This window comes from Pezoporus flaviventris, unplaced genomic scaffold (genome assembly GCF_033815535.1).
Source record: "Pezoporus flaviventris isolate CSIRO_AGI_PZ_B2104156 unplaced genomic scaffold, CSIRO_AGI_Pfla_v1 ptg000030l, whole genome shotgun sequence".
Taxonomy (NCBI): domain Eukaryota; kingdom Metazoa; phylum Chordata; class Aves; order Psittaciformes; family Psittacidae; genus Pezoporus; species Pezoporus flaviventris.
The window spans coordinates 2,452,548-2,473,773 of NW_026892578.1; the positions used below are offsets into that span (position 1 = coordinate 2,452,548).

The 21,226-nt window shown below is 39.0% G+C and overlaps 2 protein-coding genes across 11 annotated transcripts in view; one reads left to right on the top strand and one right to left on the bottom strand.

The window, feature by feature from the left end:
• The window catches only part of REV1 (REV1 DNA directed polymerase), a 65,441-nt gene extending 52,659 nt beyond the window's left edge, over nucleotides 1-12,782 (top strand). For all 10 annotated transcript variants that reach the window (XM_061459674.1, XM_061459675.1, XM_061459673.1 and 7 more), the window contains 9 exons: nucleotides 397-499; nucleotides 1,129-1,285; nucleotides 1,650-1,852; nucleotides 4,350-4,583; nucleotides 8,556-8,664; nucleotides 9,730-9,941; nucleotides 10,120-10,279; nucleotides 11,127-11,229; nucleotides 12,362-12,782. In XM_061459674.1, the coding sequence (XP_061315658.1) occupies nucleotides 397-499; nucleotides 1,129-1,285; nucleotides 1,650-1,852; nucleotides 4,350-4,583; nucleotides 8,556-8,664; nucleotides 9,730-9,941; nucleotides 10,120-10,279; nucleotides 11,127-11,229; nucleotides 12,362-12,473 (1,393 nt within the window). In that variant the 3' untranslated portion in view covers nucleotides 12,474-12,782. The remainder of the gene's footprint in view (nucleotides 1-396; nucleotides 500-1,128; nucleotides 1,286-1,649; nucleotides 1,853-4,349; nucleotides 4,584-8,555; nucleotides 8,665-9,729; nucleotides 9,942-10,119; nucleotides 10,280-11,126; nucleotides 11,230-12,361) is intronic.
• Nucleotides 12,783-15,847: 3,065 nt separating this feature from the next.
• EIF5B (eukaryotic translation initiation factor 5B) overlaps nucleotides 15,848-21,226 on the bottom strand; it is a 40,181-nt gene continuing 34,802 nt past the window's right edge. The window contains exons 20-25 of the mRNA XM_061459685.1: nucleotides 19,720-19,851; nucleotides 19,564-19,640; nucleotides 19,281-19,445; nucleotides 18,189-18,327; nucleotides 17,477-17,638; nucleotides 15,848-16,637 (exon numbers count right to left, since the gene is read on the bottom strand). Coding sequence (XP_061315669.1) covers nucleotides 16,530-16,637; nucleotides 17,477-17,638; nucleotides 18,189-18,327; nucleotides 19,281-19,445; nucleotides 19,564-19,640; nucleotides 19,720-19,851 — 783 coding nt within the window. The 3' untranslated portion in view covers nucleotides 15,848-16,529. The remainder of the gene's footprint in view (nucleotides 16,638-17,476; nucleotides 17,639-18,188; nucleotides 18,328-19,280; nucleotides 19,446-19,563; nucleotides 19,641-19,719; nucleotides 19,852-21,226) is intronic.

Consider the following 21,226-nt stretch of genomic DNA (forward strand, 5'->3'; position numbering starts at 1 on the left):
GAAGTAATGCTGAGCAAACTTTTTACGAACCCAAGCTTTAGTGAAGAATAGTTCATGAGCGCATTTCTACAAGTACTGTGAAGTGAAACATTTTTGTCTGGCATTTTGTAGGTAGCATGTATGTAAGTACATACTGTATTTGACAGTGCATGGACCACACACTGAGAATGTTCAATTCTTAAGTAATCTGTTTTCTGTAGGACATACTTAGTTCTAATTACCTTTAAAAAGAAACCATGGAACAACAAAAAAAAACAGTGTTCAGTTTCAGTTCAGTATGCCGGGAAATTGCGATCTGTCTTTCTTTGAAGTCCTCTCTTGAATAAATACAGAATTGTTGTAGTCTTTAGGATTTGTGAAAGTTTCCTTTTTAACCATACTTTTTATTCTTTGTAGGACTGTGACCCTAGATCATGCAACAGACAGCGCAAAAGTAATTGGAAAAGAAACTCTAAACATGTTTCACACAATGAAACTGAATATATCAGATATGAGAGGGGTGAGTTAATGGGAAAACTGAAATTAATTCTCTTAATCAGCCTTTTTTGTTGTCTTTTCATAAATTTTCAGTTTCCCAGGGTAGACAATAACCAAACTTAAGCAAAAGTGTAGATAATACAAAGCCTGTGTCAATCAGGCTAATTTCATCCATTGGGATTTTGCAAGAACTGAGTCTAGAAGTGAAACAATATTATCTTTCTCATTTGTAGACTGAAGTGATGGATTTAGTACAGATTCTCCTCAGTAAAACCATTCCTTTCTGGTGCAGATAGCCAGATTTAACACTAATCACTTCCTGGTCAATATTGCTATATTTGTTGGCGTCTAAGAACTCTCATAATAATCACATTGCTTCATGATCCTGTTGACAGCAATCTTGTATCTCAGAGAAGTCAAGATGGTATTATCTTTGTGAGTTCTTAGTTTTGGATCGTAGTGGTTAATCCTGGGACTTGTTTGGGATGGTTTTAGTGGCTGTTTATGTGTATTTCAACATATTTTATTTCTCTCCCCCACCCACAACAGGCAGCCGATTTCAGAGAAGGCAAATTTATTAGGAAAGAATTACAGATTTTATGTTATTTTTTTAAACTTTATAAAATGAATGTATTTATGGTTTGGATTTAGGTTGGAATTCAAGTACAGCAGTTGGTTCCCATCAGTAAAGCCACTTCAGCTCACTCAGCAGTACAATCTGGACATTTACCTGGTGGATCACATTCAGTTATTGATCTTTTTCATGTTCAGAAACCAAAAAAGTGTTCAGAAGAAGAACGTAAGGAAGGTCAGTAAGCTTTGTACATGTGTGATAACAATCAGTTCTGAAGGGCTCCAACATAGATTACGTTTTGGAGTACTTAGTACAATAGCAGTGTTGTTTAACATTATTTATTTATTTAACATAAACTCTTAGCAGGTTTAGCTGCTACAAATAAAAATGCTACAAATAAAAGTTTACATAGGATTATTCTGACCTTTTTAAAAGTTAATAGTAACAAAGGATACTTTGAAATGGAAAGTGGTATAATTATGCTAAAAATTGTATTAACTTTAGCAAATAAAACTGGAAATTAACTTTATTGTATCTTGAATCTTCAGAGTATTTTTAACTTATATGATAATTCTGTAATTTGTTTTCATATGTATAGTATTTGTGGCTGCTATGGACCTTGAAATATCTTCTGATTCAAGAACTTGCACTTTCCTTCCATCTCGTGGTAGTCATCTTCCACCTGGTCTCAATTCTAATGTTAACAATGCTGAGTCTGCTGTCAAATCGAATGGCGTACATTCTCCTATCAGCGTAAAATCCAGGCTTAATTTGAGTATTGAGGTTCCATCTGCTTCCCAGGTAAAATACAAGGGTATAAAGCATCTGCAATACATTGTAATAACTTGGGATTGTCTGTCTTGGGTAGAACAAAAAAAAGGCTACACTGCATTTTTATTTTTATTTTTTTAACTAAAAAGAGCTCTAGTAGAGTACAGTGCACAATAAGCTGTTACTTATGCTAAACTATCTTGCCTTAATAAAACAATTTTTTTAAAAGCAGTCATTTATAGGCTAACCCACAAAAGATTGTATTTATGCAAAGGAAAGAAATTTAATTTTCCAGAATCTTTTTTCCTCTCCATCACTTGCCAAAGGATTGCAGTGGAGCAGGAACGGAAAAGATGCCAGGGCTGAAATACTAAAAACCATTATGTTCCACCTTTCACAACAAACTACCAGAGCCTCATTACAAAAAATGCAGAGTAAACTGGGAAAACTTCTGTTAGACAAGTTAGACGCATGCAATAGTTCATGTTCAGTGTTTCTATGATAATGATAGGATGCAGATTTGTAAATTCCTTTGTCTTATGTTAGCTCTTTAAAATTATTTCTGATTAGCTTAATCACCGATGAGTGGCTCAAGAAGAATTAGCTCAAGTACTTTGTGTCATTTTCATGAAGACTGAATTTTTTTAATGTTTTCTGTCTTCATGGCAGCAACATTCTTTGCCACAGATGCCAATAAATGATAATCAGTAAGTCTTCTCTACATGAATTCTTAAAGTTATGTACTCTATACCAGTCTATAAATTACACTATAAATCTGTCTTCCAGATGTCAAACTTGGGTTACAGATTTAGTTACTTATCTTCCTATGTTTTTTCTCATGTTCTCCAAATAAGATCAACGCTCAGATGCACACTTAACATTTGTACAGGATATTGCCTTTTAGATGAGAAGAGGACATGTCTATTTAAGTAAAATGTTCCTGTGGGGCTTGGTTGGGATTTTTTTTTTTCCTCTTGTAACCAAAGAAGAGCCTCCTTATTTCCATCCCATGTTACTCAATCAGACATTTGTTACATGTGTCTGCTGTGAACATGCTGCGCTGAATTTTGTAGGTATTTTAGGTACAAGCAGATCTACATGCTTTTCTGTAAAAATCTGTAATTTAAGTCTGTAAAAGCATTTGTTTATGTTCTGTTACCTGCTTTTCCAAATATTTGCACATTTTTTGAAGCAAATTACAGTCTTGCCAGAACACTTTTTTTTGGTAATGCAATACCTACGTTGTAGATCCTAAGCTGTCTGAGGATCTAAAAGCAACTTGAGTGCATAATGTGAAGCTCCTCCATATGCTCAGATTCTGCTGTAGGAGGAATATGTGTGAACAAATGAAAAATGCCCTAGTTGTGCAGTAGAATTCCTGCAACTTTGGTGGCTTATGGCACAATATGCTCATCTTTCTGCTTTATAACCATATTATTATGGAATATAATATGTAATTCAGTATAGGGAAGGAACGGTAGTTAGTCTCATACTGTAGTTTGTGTGGTGTGTGCTAGGAATGCTACAGGAAGATACATTTACAGCCAGCATTTCAGAAAATGGTCATAGAAGTAGTTATGTAGCAAATTTTAAATGAGAGAACTCAAACAGAATGTAGAATAATAGCTGAAGAGATTAATAATACAGGCAGCTTTCATGAAAACCCCTCAAAACTATAAGCCAAGTAGCTTTTCCACAGATATTTATAGTTCTCTGTAAATCCAGAATCTGGTCATAAACTCCAAATTTTCTTCTCAAAGGTCAAAGATAAAGTTTTCTGAAACTGCCATGGAGTCTTATTTAGGAGAACTTACAGGCAAACACTGGCATTTATCCACATAGTTTCACTCAAGTGAGAAAACTGATGCTGTAGATTTACTTGACAGTTATATTCATTCTGTCACTTGTGCAGCTGTCATTGTTTACAGCAACTTTTAGGCACTGGGGGGTTGTTTCAGTTGTTTCAAGTCCATAACTGATGATAAGTAGTAATTACAGCAGGCAAAAATTTGAATCTAAGGCTTATTTCATTATCAAAATCTATGACAAGAGCCTGACAGTATGCAAACATACAGAATAGCATTAAATTAGTAACATGTATCCTAGAACTCTGTAAAAAAAAAATATAAATAAATTGCTTTATTGCTTTATATCAGACATCAATTTAGTATTCATAACAACACATTGCCTGTGTAATTTGAACTCAGAATTTGGGTTTCATTGTCACAAGGTAGTTGTTGAGGAAACCTCACATATTTGTGATTGCGATTTGTGATGAGACCACTCAGCACTGTGGAAAGATACAACTGAGCATTCATATTTACTGAACTACTTTTTAGTCTTAAACCTTATTTTTATATCTTGCTGCTGCAGAGTGTAACTGTCAGGTTACTAAGTATGTTTGCATACATGGATTAAAATGATTAATATTTTTCTAAAATTCAGCAACCGTAGAATTATTTTTTTACTAAAATTAACCCTGTTACATATTCCTCAGAAAAATCTAAAAGCTTTTATATATTTGTAGCTAGATAAGTCCGTGCTAGAAGCCCTGCCGCCTGATCTCAGAGAACAAGTAGAGCAAATATACACCATTCAGCAAGGAGAGAGTTACAGAGACAACAGAAAAGAGCCAATAAATGGATGTAACACAGCACTTCTGTCACAACCAGTTGGAACAGTGCTTTTACAAATTCCACAGCTCCAAGAACCAAATACCAATATGGGAGTTAATGTAATAGCTTTGCCAGCTTTCTCACAGGTAGGATGTTTGCATTGTATCAATTAACATCAAGTTTCCACCTACAGGGATAGTTAACAGCTTTTTCTTGAGACAGCATTAACTAGAATCTGTGACTTGCCAAAATGATTTATGCTCCTTTAATACCTTTAAAAAGTCTGCTTTCAAATATTACTTGATGCGTCACAGACATAGTATAATAGTATCTATTTAAAGTTTTATAGTCATCAGTATGCCTGTGTTTTTGCTGTTGCCTGATGTAAAACCTCATTTACACTTTGCTTTGCAATCCAGTGTGTAAACAGTCTTTTTTCTGCATTGCAGCTGAGTTACACTGCACTGTAAGTCTGAAGGAGTCCTAAAATCTGCTTAGCTAGTCACAGGAGACTCACTCTGTTTAAGTGGATGTTTTGATGATGCAAAGCTAGCTTCTGTGGATGTGATTGTTTGTAACACATTCCTGGGAGAAAGGCAGGCTTGGCTAAAGATTGTGCATATCTCTAGAATTTTTTAATGTGCTTGTATACAGCATGTCCAGGATGAGGAAGGTGTGAAGTTGTTTCTCAAAATAGGGGCCTGAAGCAGAAGCACATAGCAGTAATGATGCTTCTAATGGTATTCTACCCTTCAATCCAAGATAGTGCTGAACAAATGTAGGGTAAAAATGAATTTAAAGATCAAAGATTGGGTTACTCAGCGATACAATACCTTGTGTGTGCATCATTTAAAATAGAGCAGTATTTTGATTTCTCTGTTTTCTGTTTACTGTGCTATTTCTCCATTGTTCTGAAACAAGCTGATACCACGTAATCAGATTTAGAGATATTTGTTGCAGTTTCTAAGGCATAATGCTGCTTAGGTAACACAGAATCCAGAGAAAATTAGAAATTCCTGACCCAGTGAACAGTAGTTAATGCACAATTGTTATTTCTGGTACTAAAATTTCTTCTCCTTGATTCAAGTTCTCTGGCTCGAAACCAGTTGTGTCAGTTTTTTGTTCCTGAACTGCAAAGTTGGGTTTCCCCTGTGGAGATGATGTGCAAATAATGTATGAACTCTCCGTACCTCTGTTTAAAACATGTAGTTGTGTTCATTCACAGGCAAGTTTATCTTGGACTTGTGTGTTAAATTATGTTCCACAGTTGTTTTACCACTCAGCACTCCTTTTCAGGGTGAATTTCAACTGCACAAGGCTTTCTGTAAAAATTGTATTTTGTTAGTGTTTCTGCTTTATCTATCAATTAGGTAGTTGAGAATTGATGGTTGTGTTTTTATTATAGTATTACTCCTTGAAATTGTCTTAAAAATACTTAATCTACATACTCATGCACTGGTTTTCTTGTCTCTTATCTCCTGATGCTTAGCGGAGCAGCCTTTCTGTTCGATGATGCAGTTCAAGAATAATTCCTATTTATTTGCCAGGGATATCCATACTATTTTAGAATGCCTTATGCTTGTATTCCAGATTTTCCTCTTGAAATCCATTCAGCTTTATTGGCAAAAAGAGAGCTTTAAGATTTACAGTTTTAATTTTTATGAGTTAGGTCAAAGTTTAATACCTAGGGTAATGTTGTTGAATAGCTTCCTTATATTTGGCAGGGGAAAAAAATGCTAAAACCAGTTAATTAATACAGGAGGATTTTTTTCAGTGATAAAATCAAACATGAACTTAATTCCAAACTGTCATCTTGGTGTGAATATAGTTTGACAGGGGTTTTTTGTTGTTAAAGTCTTTGTGGGAGCGTATATTGTATGAGTGCACACAAACATTTGAGATTACTTTCTTTCAAATGATGCAGTCAACTAAGCAGTAATAGGTTTCAGGTATAGAAACACTGCAAGCCACTCCAAATTGAGTGCTTTAGCTGTATTAACTCAGCAAATGTAAATGATACCCTCCCATCTTTTTATAGCTTAATTAGGTTTGGTTTTCAACCCTTCATTCCTTTTGACTGAACTGTGGTTTTATGCCAGGTGCCAAATTAATTGGGTGATAATGATTTATTCATTAGAAAAGGTGGAAAATATCCTTTGTTGGATAAGTTTCTCCCATAGAAAGCATTTAGATCAATTACATTAATTTCCATCAGCTGCTGAAGAAATCTTAACATTTAGAAGAGCTGTATATCTCTGTAGGAGCTGAACCCTGTAAAAGCATAGGATGCAAAAAGTAAAGATTACAGTTGCTTAGAAACTAATGAAGTAGTGGAATTAATTATTGGTGGCAAATTTGCACCTCATCCTTATATCATTATGACATGGTTCCTTTTCAGGAAATTTATACAGCACATCAAAAATACTGATAGCTGTGTGCTGAGGTAGTACATGAATTTATAAAATCAAGATTCTCCATGTGATTCTCCATTGCCATGTGAAAGCAATGTTGGCACACTCTAGTTGTACAGTGAGTTACACAAAACTCCAGTTAATTAGTGTTGAATTCATACGGACTTGACTGATGGCTCTTCCAATTGAATTTTTACATATTACACTTTCAGAGGGCAGTGATAGGGGGAATAACAAACACAGCCAGTACCCTGTTCTGCTTTATTTGTGCATAAATTATTAAGTGATGTATACAAAAAACACTGTTAATTGAGGGCCTCCCAAATTCATGACTCTCCACTGCTTAGCTAGAGAACAGCAACCTTTTTAGAATCGTTCTATTAAGTAAGATTTATATTTAAAAAATAACGTAATTCTCTGGACTTAATTGGCTGTGTTCCACCACAATCCTTTGTTCTGTACAAATTGAGGTCAGAGTTGTTCCCATTTCCTCTTTTAATTAGTGCACATTTTGGGTGGTGAAAAGTTTGTTTTGGCACATGGAGTTTGAAAAGTGGAAAAAAATGTGCTAAATGGATGAGTTTTACCTGTGGGAGCATGTTCATGTTTATTGTCTGTGTAATTCAGACATCATATGTGCAAATAGCACAGCCTACCTTCCTGATGTATCATATGTGTTTTAGTTAAAAAAAAGAAGATCAAATATGTATTGAAAATAAGAAACAATTTCTACTATCTGTGCATACTGACATACAATAAATAGAGTATCTGAGGTAATGGCAGAAATTGTATTGTGCCCTTAGAATAGCAGTAGTAATTTTGAATAAATTTTGTTGTTGTTGTTTGTTGCACATCTCTGTATTCTACCACTGAAATAAAGGGCACTCTCATGCTAGGCAGATTTAATCCTTGAAATTATAGGTTTGCCTTTTTTAATTGAGATTTAGCAGGGTATAAGCTGAAACACTGTCCAGTAATACCAGGAAACTCAGAATACAAGACTAGTCTGTCACAGATTTGCTACTTGAGATGCACAGTGAGAGCAGATAACCAGTAATACATTAAATTATATTTTGTGTATATGGCAACTGGCAGCAAATTATTTCTTGTCTAGAATTTGAGCCCCTAGGACAGTTGGAAAGGACTGCATTTTTTATCAGTTAAACAAGGGATGGACAACTGGGAGAAAGAAACTAAATCCTTTCAAGCTAGTTCAAAATATGAGGTAGCTGGACTTGCCTTTCTTGTCCTTAGAGAAGTGAGACTGTTTCCAGTGATGTTCTGTTTGAGGAGGTTAGCAGCTTCCAGGAAATAGAAGTACCAAAAGAATAGGAGGAGCAAAAGTCTGATTGTCACAGTGCTTGAGTTTGGAAATTTGAAGGTAATGTTCTCTGAGTTAGGCTTAATTGTGCAGTTAATGTAGCTGTAGGTGAATAAAGATAGTGGCGAATGAAGTGGGTGAATAAAGATGCTTAGTGAATTATAGGCCCATAAACAGTAATTCTCAAAAATAATAAATGTTTATTATGAGTTTTACAAGCTAAAGTACATGAAGAAAACATATAACATATTTTACAGTGTTTCTGTTATATCCCTTTTATTTTTGCTTGGCATAAAATTTACCCTTCTCATGTAAGTGATCTAGAGGAAAGCAAGCAGTGTTGCTCACTGGTGAAATAACCGAATCAATCTTCTGTTACTGTTCAGGTGGACCCTGAGGTTTTTGCTGCACTGCCTGCTGAGTTGCAAGCAGAGCTGAGAGATGCATATGATCAAAGGCAAAAGCAATCAGAGCAGCAACCCGCTAACACTTTTGGTGAGTATATATCGTTGTATAGGAGTTGCTTACTATTCAAAGACAGTTATGCAACCCTAAATAACAAACTGGAAAAATATAGCACAAGCTTCTATGAAGATGCTGTGTTCAATCAAATTTCTTTATTTTTGACAGTCAGTTACAATCAGCTGTGGTCTCATTTTGCAAACAGATGCCAAGCTTTGCTTAAATGGGTAATTAATTCAATTCATGGGGACTGTGGCACTAAACTTACGCATGTCCATATGTTTGCAGGATGGAATCTAAACTTGATATGTCGTGTAATTTAAGTATTGCATCTTCAGTACCTAAGTTAGTTAAATTATGTTCAGATAGCATTCTCATGGTTCCCTGAACCCCATAGCACTGGTATGGGTTTCAGGCAATTAGAGATATGATACATCTCACCATATGTCTGATAGTCAGGTGGTTTTACTCTGATCTGATCACATAGGCCTCCTTTTTATAATCAGTAGAAAGAAATAAGATTTCTTCCCTATGAATGTGCTTTGCCATAAAATAGGTTGGAAATGTCATTGGGTTCATTGCCAGTAAATACTGTTATTATAATCAAACCTTGATTTCATAGTCAGTGGACTAATGCAGATAACGCATTAGTCATATGATGGAGTGAGAGTGATTTCCTTGGTAAACTGTTATAAAAATAGTTTGGGGGGGTTTCACTGCTGGTTTTGCTGATAACCACTTGGTGGGAAGTCTTAGCGGGTATCTAGGTGGAACAGTGCTCTGACTGAGGCAAAGCAATTTGTCCAGTAGTCTTCAGATTTCACCATCTGCTCATACTCAAGCACTGCAACGGTTTATATTAAAAGGCTTATGAATAGTTGAGTATCCTCTGAGTACACTAATGTCCAGCAGTGCTTTTCAAATCCTTAAGACCAATTCCCATATCTGGAATGGCATGTGAGTGTGAAAGTCGCTGTATCTAGGTTATGTTCTCCAAATTGATCCATAGATTTTTGTGGAAGATACAGAGTCCTCCTTCCAATGGAAAAATACTAAATTTTAAATGTATCAACCACTGACTGTTCCTTTGGTTTTCAGTGGCAAAAAATCCTTTCTTACACCTGAAGCATGCAACAATGAAAAATAAGAAAAAAAACAGGAAAAAAAATCCAGTCAGTCCTGTAAAAAAGATCCAGAGTCCTTTGAAAAACAGACTCATTGGTAGCCCTGCAAAAACCGTTCCAGCTGCAACTGGAAGCCCACAGAAGCTAATAGATGGTTTCTTGAAACAAGAAGGAACAGCTGCTCAGGTAATTTTAACACTAACAGCTTTCAGTAAAGCCATGTCTGTTTCTTTAGACTTAGTCCATGTTCACAAATGCAGCTTCTTTTATTTACTGGAATCTTTACTTGTTGCTTATCGATGTATAAAGACGGTGTTAAGATATTTGTCAGGCTGACCATTATCAACTTTTATGTTTGTAACAGTCAGAAGCAGTTCCATCAACTTCAGATTCTTCAGGCCCATCAGCCGTGCAGACTGAACAACAGCCTGGTTCATTTAGGCCACAAGCGCCCAACCTAGCTGGAGCTGTTGAATTCAATGATGTAAAGATGTTGTTGAAAGAATGGATTACAACTATTTCAGGTATGGGGTGTCACACTAGTGGTGATTTTGCAGGCATCACAAGGAAAACTATTTTTTTAGTAGGCTTTTTGTACTTTCTTCCTTCACTCTTCCTTCCACTGGTTATTTTTCACAGTAATTTTGAAGTCTGACTGCCTTGCAGTCTTGGAGTGACTTGGTTCTTCCTACTTCCTTGTTATTCTGGTTTTTTGCCAATTCCTGTTTTTTAACAGCAGGAAAATTCACCTCTCTCTTCAACCTGTTAGGCTCTTATGCCTCGATGTTACTTACTTGTGTGGGAGGTTTTCCCTGTTTTGTCCAACATGTTCCAGCCACTAAGATGAAAGCTGTTGAAATGTTTTTTGTTTTTTTCTCTTACGGAGGTATCATTTTAGGGAAAAACAATGCAGGTTTTGGGTGTTCTGGTGGTGGTTGGTTTTTTGTATCCAAACTAACTGCTGGAAAGAATTCTGGAATAAAGTGCAGAAGTGTCACACCATTGCTAAACTGTGATTTGAGCCTTAGTGTTATGTCAGACAACCGGCAACACCCTCATGTCTTGAGAAATCTGACCTTCGTATTCTGGACATAACTGTTCTCCTAAAAGTTTCAAAACAGCCACTCCGTTTTAAGTTCCTGCTTCTTTTCCCTTTGGCTAAGGTTAGCTTGGTCGTCAAAGAAGAGTTCAAGAGACACATATTTCAGGACCTAGCAGCCCTTTTATGTACACCACTGGTGATGCTGTGGGGAGGTACGGGGATATAACAATTGTCAGATTGGCCCCTGGTGTGCTAACACTGCAGAATTTCTTTCTATTATATTCCATTTATTCTGTGAAAGTATACTTAAAGTTAACTTTTTATTACAGATCCTATGGAAGAAGACATTCTACAGGTTGTTAAGTATTGTACTGATCTAATAGAAGAGAAAGATTTGGAAAAGTTGGATCTGGTTGTAAAGTACATGAAAAGGTAGCTCAATTGCTAGTATTTGCGACACTTAGACCATTTTTGTTAGAATGTACGCATTGACTGCTTCACTGTGAGGCCACAAGACCATGAGAATTCCATTATGAGTGTAGACATTTTAAGTTTAAATTTTATTCAAGAACAGGAGTGGGGAGAAGAGCTGGGCTTTTAAAACAGGTAATTTGTGAAAAAAGTAGCATTTAACAGTACTTGCTACAGCATCTTTTGGTTTAGACAAAGGATATAGTTTTTGTCAGCATTATCTCTTCATCCTGTAGTCACTCATTTTTCATGGTGCTGTCTCGATCATACCTTCATTTCATCTGATTTTGTTCTCCTGCTGTATCCAGATCCTGTCTCACCTCCAACCTATTAAATCCATTTTTATTACTTAGTTACTGTGCTCCTGTTACTCTTCCCATGAGTCAGGAGGCCCAGGTTCCATTTATGATGTGCTTACTAACTGATACATAACTATGGAGCTCAGCTTTCCATGTGTTATACCTGGAAAATATTTATTTCACAGAATTAACACCCAAAAGACTACAGCAGTGTAAAAACTTCACTATAATTTTGTATGATGATTTTGATGTCTTTAGGCCTCAGGAAATGCAAAACACATAGTGCAGTTAACTGTTTTGTTCAGTGCTGCACAGTAAATTGTTTATGAAGCTCCTCAGAAAGTGGCATTGTCCAGTCCTGGTCCCTGTATGTGGTGTTTGCACCAATGGCAGTGTGTCTCTCTAAAGCATGGTGACAAGCGTAGGGCAAGGGATTAGGAGTTGGATGATGCATGTTGTCCCTGACATAAGGCCTTCTAAAGCTGTAAGTGTAGAACAGTGATCTAGGAGGGATTTTGAGAGTACAGAGCTGCTTCATTTTCTTTGAGAATTTCCTTACTTTGCTTCTAGTAGTAGTGCAGTGCTAGAGGTAACGCAGCTGTCTGTTGGCCTCCATGATTTGTTTCCATTTTAGCAATAAATACAAGATAGAGGCCTTTGCCAAGATGAAATCAAAATACCATTCACAGTGAAGTACTGTGATTTTGTTTTCCAGTGTGAAGACTAAAACTTGCTGTAAAAACGACAGGTTCTTTAACAGTAATTTTTGCCCTTTTCCTCCTTTTCTCCTTCAGGTTAATGCAGTCATCTGTGGAATCGGTTTGGAATATGGCATTTGACTTCATTCTTGACAATGTTCAGGTAGTTTTACAACAAACTTACGGAAGCACATTAAAAGTTATCTGAACTTGTAGTAAAGAGCTTGATGAGAGCCTGGAGCTCTCTGCTAGCTGTGCCATAAGTGCTTGTGAGGTATTTGCAAAGTGCATGATAGTAATGCCCTGAGTTTTTATAATTTCAGATTTCTTTTTAAACAACAAAGTGTTTTGTACATTTCTTTTCAGAAAGTGCCAAATTTGTCAGTATTGCATGTAAATAATTGTGTTAAAATTCTTTTATTGTAGTATAGAATCTATTTACAAAATGTTTGTTTATAAAGTTTTATGGATTTTTACAGTGAAGTGTTTACAGTTGTTTAATAAAGAACTGTATGTATATTTTTGTACTGATTCTATTTTGTGATGCTTTGATGTATAGCTAACCCCTTGTATTAAAGCCACAGCTTTGATTCATTTCACACAGTTCTACATACACAATGCCACTGTCTCAACGTGCATAGGAGATTGCTGTACACTCACCTGGCTGCTGCTTCTTTCTTCTCCAGAAGCTAAGGGAAGAATATTAGCTCATTTTCAGCCTCATCCTTCAAAGACAGAAGCCCAGCCACTCCCAAAGCACACATGGTGTGAGCAGAAGCGTAAGTGCTGTCTGAGCTCTCTGTATTTCGGTGTGCTTGTTACCTCTGGAGCCGGGTGCTCGGGGAGGGAGGCAAATGAAGATCTTTGCACAGTTACCCGGAGGACCAAGGGAAGTAGCTGACATGTGGCACTGTTGAAGCCTCTATCACTCCTGAGTGCTCGCTTTCCACTTAATAGTTCTTCCCAGCCTGTGACATGCATTTCCTCGATGCAACATAAAATAGGCTGTAGTCAGTAGTAGAAGTGAAATAAACAGCCCTGTCTCTATGCAGTCATAGTAGGGAGAGATGTGCTTCCATCTGTACAGTTTGCGTCTTGGGCAAGTCTGCTTTTTGCAGATGTGCACCAGCCTCATACAGTCCTATTTGGCCAGTACATTGCAGCAAGGCTGGAAAGAATGAAGACCACATGAAAAACAACACTGGTGGTAAGACAAATCTTTTCATTTGCTGTAGAAATTACAGGAGGGGAAACAGAAGTATGGATGAGTGTGGGCCCACACACTGTAGTATTGAAAGCTGGAATGCAAACTGGAGCTAGCTGTGGAGCAGGATTTGCACCACCAGCACGTAGGAACCATCTCTATTAGCCAGGTTAACTGCAGCTTGAGCAGAAAATGCTCTGCAGTCACTTCACTGGCTGCCCTACAGGGTTAGCTTTAGGTTGTGCCCTATGCTTCCTTTGTATGGCACACTGGGAGAGGTACCCATCTATCAATAAGGTGAAAGATGAGGGAAGGACAGATGTTTCCCTTGATTTCAGCGAGGCTGCTTGTAACATCCTGCTAAACAAGGGGATGAAGCATGGGCTACTGAGACACAGATGGATTGAAAAGTACCTGGGAAGGGTGGCCCTAATGGTTAGGGGCAGAAAGCATGAGGAAGAACATCACCAGCAGGTGAAAGGAGGAGACTGTGCTCCTCAGCCCAGCACTGGTGAGACAGCTGCAGTGCTGGATCAAGATCTGGGCTCCTCAATACGAGAGGCACATGGACATTCACAGCAACTCCAGTGCAGGGCCACAGCGTCGCTTCAGGGAGTGAAGCTTCTCCTGATACAAGGAGGGGCTGAGAGAGCTGAAACACTTGAGCCTGGAGAAGGCTGGGGGTGGATCTTAGAAAACAGAAGATAGACAGACCCTCCCCTGTGGCATCAAGTGAAAGGGCACAGGACAACACTCTTTGGATACAAAATACTCCTTTTAACAGTGCCCATGGACCAGGCTGTCCACAGGGTTATAGGTCCTCGTTCACAGGAGATGCTCAAAACCTGCTTAGACTTCCCCTTTCCTGACCACGGAGTAGGCTGCGACTTGGTGAATACAAAAGGTTCCTTCCACCCTCAGGTAGTCAATAAGACTGACTTTCCCAGCTCAAGTTACATTGCTTGGTACCTGTCTGTCAAACTGCAGCTATTTGTAGATACAGATCTACGGGGAGAGTGACCTCATCTGAATCAAGTTGCACTAGTTAGCAAATTTTAGTTGCATGACTTTTGGAGCTGCCTTTGTTTCCTGTTTAAGAAAACCAGCACAATAACTGCTCACATAAAGGAATATATTTATTGAAATTCAAGCAAGTATTTTGCCAATTAGGTTTCAGGTACACAGCTCTGGCTTGGCCAAGTGCTGCTCAAGACAAAACTGGTAAATATCTGGTTTAGAAGGACTCAGAACATTACTTTAACTGAGTAAGAGTATTTATATTCAACAGTTACCTGCCTGCTTAAAGCATTTGAGTGAGGGTATGGTCTTAAGATCCACAATCATCAACCTGCAGAAAGTGCATGATCCTTTTCCCAGAGTTTCTACCTGCGAAAGAACACCCACATTTGAGGAAACAATCACCAATACTTCAAGACCACAATGTTTGACATCTGGGTTCTCAAGAACTTTTTATTAATGTAGTTTTCATGATTGCATAGTTTGCAAAAGAAACTTCTAACAATGAAATGCAGTCTCCTTGCTGTGACCACTCCATTCTAAACCATCACTTCCCAGTGCTGTGAATTCATACCATGCACCAACTGTACCAAAGCAGTCCTCTTCCAGGGCACATTTAGAGTCAAACAAACATACATCATTTTGGTAGGTTAAATCCCATTGCCAAAGGAGGTAAGTGCTCCTCTATAATGGAGTCTACACAATCCCAGTTATAAAATTGTTTCCCAACAGAAAAAAAGTAAGTGACAGAGGAAATCTGATCAAACTGCTTACTGCAAGTTAAATCCTTGTAAATATCTTAAATGCTAATGTTCCAGCTTGTGCTTTTAAAAGTGGTGGTTTAGCTCCTCTGGACGTGAACTGTCAGTTACCAGGAGACTCCATGATCAGGAACAGGTAAAGGTGTCATCTTTAGCAGGGAGCCACAGGGGAAAGGGAGGGGTAGGGAGGTGGGGATTACAGGGCGACTTCTGCACATCACAATCATCATCATCAAACAAATGCCCTTGGAGCTGGTGCTGTGTCCCACGCTGTCAGGTGACTCAACAGCTTCAATGCAATATCCAGAATCACCCTCACTTGCAGACAATCACAACCCTGAGCAGCAGCTGGAGCAGAGATGCCACCTCACACCTGGGCTGCAACTCCAGAGCTTTGGGAACATGGTAGGAGACACCAAGACCATCACCATACACACTTAGTGAGGGGAAGGGAGCCAGAGGAAGAAATACCTTTGCTGGAACACTGCTCCACTACTTTGCCAAGCCCCCAGAGGCAAAGGCTCCGCCTGGCACTTACACATCTGTGACAGCCCACAAAGTGAAATCTTGTTTATCAATGCAAACTGTAAAACAATGGGCTGCTATGTCCATCTCCTTTATTTGCGGCTCTGCGGTATAATGGTTACAGGTCGACTTTCATGAACTGTACAAGCAGCAAAAGGTGACCAACTATGCTTTACATCATTGTTTCACACAAAGCAAGTACAGAAATAGCCAATTGCCTAATTTTCTATTTAAAAAAATTTCTAGAGGCACAAAGCAGAAGAATGTTGGAAAAGAGACTCAGGGAAGAGGTATGCATAAATAAAGAAGTTTCTTACATCAAAAATGTCCCAAGAATCACAAAGTCTGCAGAAGCTTGGGTAGTCAAATACTGCAGTACTGATCTCCTCAATATAAAAGTGAAAGAGCTTTAGTTCTGTAATAAAAATTCAATTTCTTTTATTTTCTTCTGGAGAGAGGGAGGGAAGAAGGGTGGAAGGGAGGTGTAAGAGAAGGAAGGGCAAACTTTAAAACAGCAGCCAGTAGTAGGAAGGGCAATAGGAGAGGTGAACAGGCACATTGGAACCATGGGAACATGTAAATTGACCACTGTCAAACCAGTGTAAATTTCTTGGTTTCTCATGGAAAAAACATTTTATCCACATATTTTCCTCCCAGACATATATCCAACACTGTCTTCAATATATGACTTTGTTGGTAACTTTTAGAACAGGAATACTGTGCTTATTCCTGCCTCCCCTTTGCTGTAAGAAGTTATCTAGATGATTTCAAACACTTTCTTCAGTTCTACTATAAGCTGCCAGTCAGATTTCTGCATTTCATCCCTGAACCAGTCCTTCAGCGCATCGATGGACTGACGGCTGATCTGCAACACAAGACAAACCCATCAGAAACACATGCTTATTAACAAAAGCAGCTTTTAAGGCGCTGGAAGGAATTGATCTGAAGAAGGGCAGCACTTTGCACAGCAGAAAAGCTCCTCTTAACCCCAGTTTTGATACTCGTGTCTGCCACCTTCTATGATTCCTCACATCCTACCCCTTACACTTGGGATTCAGAGGTGGCAGAAGCACAGTCAATCTCATGCCCTGTGCAGGTAAGTTAAGGACCTGTGAATGGATAGGACCTCCCACTGCCCCCAGAGCCCATAGGACCAGCACAACCTCCCAAGCCCTGCATTTCCACCTGAAAAAACCCTGTGCCTGCTACCCCCAGCATGTGCTAACTGAAGCAGTTTGGAGTATGGAGAGCTGTGGCTGTGCTTCTGACAGCTGAAGACTGAACAAGGGCTCATGCTCTTCTCACCCAAGCCCCGTGCTCCAGAATCAGAGCTACTGAAGTATTGCAATCTATTGCACAACTTCAAAATCAGGCAAACAATCACGCTGCGGTGCCATGGGGTCTGCTAAGCTGCTCTGAGCACAACTGTGCAAAAAGCTAACTCTGTTTTGCGCTCTCAGGTGCAAGGTATTTTTAGCTGCAGTACATCCTTCCTTTGGTCCTCAAGGAGCATCACTACAAACCTCAAAACAAGGCCACAGAGACACTGGGCTGAGCAGCACCACACACAGACTGTTTCAGATGTCCATTAGTCTGCCACAGAAGGTTCCTAGGGTAATTTTTTCAGGCTTCGTGCAACATTGCCACTTCAAGCAAGCTACTGTTACGTCATAAGCCCTCTCCAAAAACGCAGACTGCTTTTACCTTACTGACGAGGATATCTGTTGCTTCAAAGTGTCGTCCATACATTTTAGGTGATTCCCCAGGAATAGGTTCTATTTTCACACATACTTCTTGGCCTTTTTTCGCAACCTCCACCGGTTTATGGTTTATTTCAATACTTGTAACTATTCCAATTTCAACAAACTGCAATACAATGAAGGAGCTGTGTTACACATCCACAAACCCCTCTGCGCACACAATCTTACACAAATTTAGGAATTCCCACAGGAAGCACTGCACCTCAGAACTAGCACAGCAAAACATACCACACTGTAAGTACACCATACTTAGAAGGACACTGACATCACCTCACCCACAGCTCATCTGGAATATCAATTTGTTATCCCTTAAATTATCCCAATTTGACTTTCCGCCTTACTAGCTACCAGGAATGACAATTCTGCTCCTTCCTTGATATCACAACACAGAACATGCAGTGGGGAAGGCAGGTGGCTGACTGGCAGGTGCCCACCAGCCACACTTCTGGCAGCTCCTGTGCCCCACTACAAGACTTCTCTCTTCCAGCACAGAACAGCAAGAGGGCTCATGAGATCAAGTCTCCATCCTGGTAAAAGCCTGAATCTTACCTCCTACCAAAACTGTGCACTGGGGAAGGGCATCCAAGCATTTCCCGATACATCATCCCACAAAGTACAAGGTGAATTAAGCATCCACAGAAGAGATGTTTACTTACATTTTTGCTAGGTACACACATGGGAGTCCCTTGCTTCACCTGGCCGGCCTCCACAACTACACCCATCACTATTGGGTCACGAGAGTTGAAAATGAACTGAGGGAGTATTTTCATCTTGCAAGGAAACACTGCTATATGCCTGGAAGGTGACAAAGAAAAGGCATTTTGCAACAGACACTGGAACAGCATACACAACATGAACACTTCAGCCTTCTCCCACACTCTTGGATGTTTATTTTCTTTGAGAGAAATCAAGCAGGAAAAAAACCTCTTTCCCAATCATGCAAGTTCTAGTCAATGCTCAATCTTAAAGAATGACAGGGAACAATAATCAGGCTTGGCTGGCATAGGTTTTATTCTGACTGGCTTGGGCAGTCAAGTAAGACCAAGACCAAAGGAACAGTAGTTTTACAGTGCAATTACAGTCTCACAAGAGCACAGGAATAGAAATACCATTGCCTCAGCTCATCACAGGGACTCCAAAAATAAGATTGTAAAGCGAACAAATGTGTTCAAATGCTGAGGTACAAACTCAAACTGGGACCAACATGAAGTGAAACATTTTAATTTATTTTGGCTGTCCTTACTTTACTGAGGATCACCCAGTAACAGATTCCCAAAATTAATTCTGGGTCCCTGGATCCCTATGCTGCTGCATATCCATGTTACCACAGCCAGAATAAAGCCCTGTACACTGCAATTGCATAAGCATGAAACAACAGAATCCAAATCCCTTTTGTTTTCTTAACTCAGCAAGACTAACTCATCTGTTACAGCCTGGGAACAGAAGACAAGCATACAAAGCAAACCTCAGTAAGAACAGTCCATATTACATTATAGTTTGAGCTCAATTTTACAACTGCTTCACAGTTCTTGCCCTACTGAGCCTAATCCCACATGTAAGCAATTAGACTGGAGTACTGAACTCTTGAACACTACCAATTTATTGTCTTATTCTCTTCTCCTTCCTTCCCCTCAGAACGACATGTAAATGATAATTATTTGGGAAGAAGTTAAAAGTAGTTTCATTCAGACTAAAATAACTGAGGCACTTATTTGGGAATCATCCCTGATAGGACTGCTCTTACTTACTTGAATTCCTCTTGTTTCTGTTTTTTGTAGTCTTGTCTATATTTTGTGAAGGCATCAAATAAATGATAAATTATTTCAGCACTAAAAATTCGGACTCCTAAACTATCAGCCATCTCCTGTGCATCACGTTCAATCCTCACGTCAAATGCCAGAATGACTGCGTATCTGTAAGTAGACAGAAGTCAAACAGCTTGAGACAGACCACAGACCCCGAGCTGAGGAGAGGACATTACTCAACCACCACTGAACATTTATCAATGTGGTACATAAAGAAGTTACTCACTGTGGGTCATGCTCCAACATAACTGATGCCTTCATAACGTCTTTTTTATGGACAGGACCTATATTAATTCCCGAATACTGTTGAAGAAGAAAGCCACATAAGTCAGTCACTAATCTGATGCAGAAACAACATCAGACAGAGCACAGAAGTACTTACTGGCACTTCTGATGTTTTAAGAAATTCAAGTAATGCTTCTAAAGAGCCTAAAGTAGAAGCCTGGACATAAACACCTTTCTCTTCTAATTTGATTGCGTTCAGTGTTTGCTTCAGTTCATGTATTAGTTCATCCTTTAGGGAAAAAAAGAAGGAGAAAAAAAAAGTAAGTTTTAGTTCTGTTGCCTCAGGGTGCAAAATCTTTCTGTTCATGAGCTTCTGGAAGTATGAGAGACATACTGACACAGACCAGGTACAGGTCATATGCGGCCCTGGGACACACTGCTGCTTGTTCCTATCATTACAAAAGTCTGAATTGAACTAGACCTGAGGATTTTGCAAGAAGGTGATCACATAACACAAAGCAGATGCTCATCTTGGGAGTTCGTAGCATCTCTCTGCAGACTACACATAGTTCTCCCCAGCACTCTTAAGTTTCTGCTGACAAGACTGAATGAACATCCACCCCCCAGCGTGTGGCAATTCCTTTGGTTGCCTGAGGATCAACAATGAAAGCAGACACTCCTAAAACCATGAGCTGGAGAAAATTCTAATGTTCCTCAGGCCTAGATACAAAGTAGAGGATGTCAGACCAGCAAGGAAGGCCATTGTGCTACTTCCAGAGAAGTTAAAAGCCTTTAACAGCCCAGGTCTCTTAAACCCAAACACTCAGTCTTTTCCTGACAGATGAATGGGTGTCCCCGTTTACTTTAAGCCATCACATACCTACTGCTAGCAGGCTTTATGTACATACTCAGATGTACCCAGCAACAAAGTCTGTATTTGGAGGACCTGAAAGATTACCCCCCTCCCCCCCTCTTTAAAGGCAAGACAGAAGTAGTCAGAAGGGTAAATAAAACTATGGTTAAAAGTAAACCATCAATATGCACATTTCCTTTTTAAACTAACTGGAGCACCTCAACTCAGTTTTGGTTTTAAGATGTCTACATTCTTTCCTCTTCCCATTTTTAAAGTGTAAGTTACAAAAGAAATCTACTACAAGAGTCTTAAATCAGCTTTGCAATTATGACAGTCTGAAGAACTCCACTGGCAGATATTTGCCTAATAATTTAATTGAAATATATGCACAGATTACTACAAATACCAAGTAAGTAATTAACACAGAGTCAAACCCTGCTGTGATCCTTGTTTTCAAACCTTACTCTACCAGCAGAGACACCTCAGCAGATTATCAGGGAAACACTAAGCGTCAAGATACTAAAACATCACAGAGCTAATGTTTCCCATGGGCACAAGGCAACAACAGCATGCTATTATAACAGGTTTTAGAGTACAACCAAAAAAAGCAAGTTATTTGTGTACTGAGCTTTCAACATTTAAGTGAGCTCCTCCCTTGGTTTGCCTGGAGGACCTGTGACTGTCCCATTCCTAGCAGTGTTCAAGGCTGGGTTGGATGAGGCTTTGAGCAACCTGATCTAGGGGAAGGTGTCCCTGCCCATGGCAGGGGGTTGGAACTGGATGATCTTTAAGGTCCCTTCCAACCCAAACC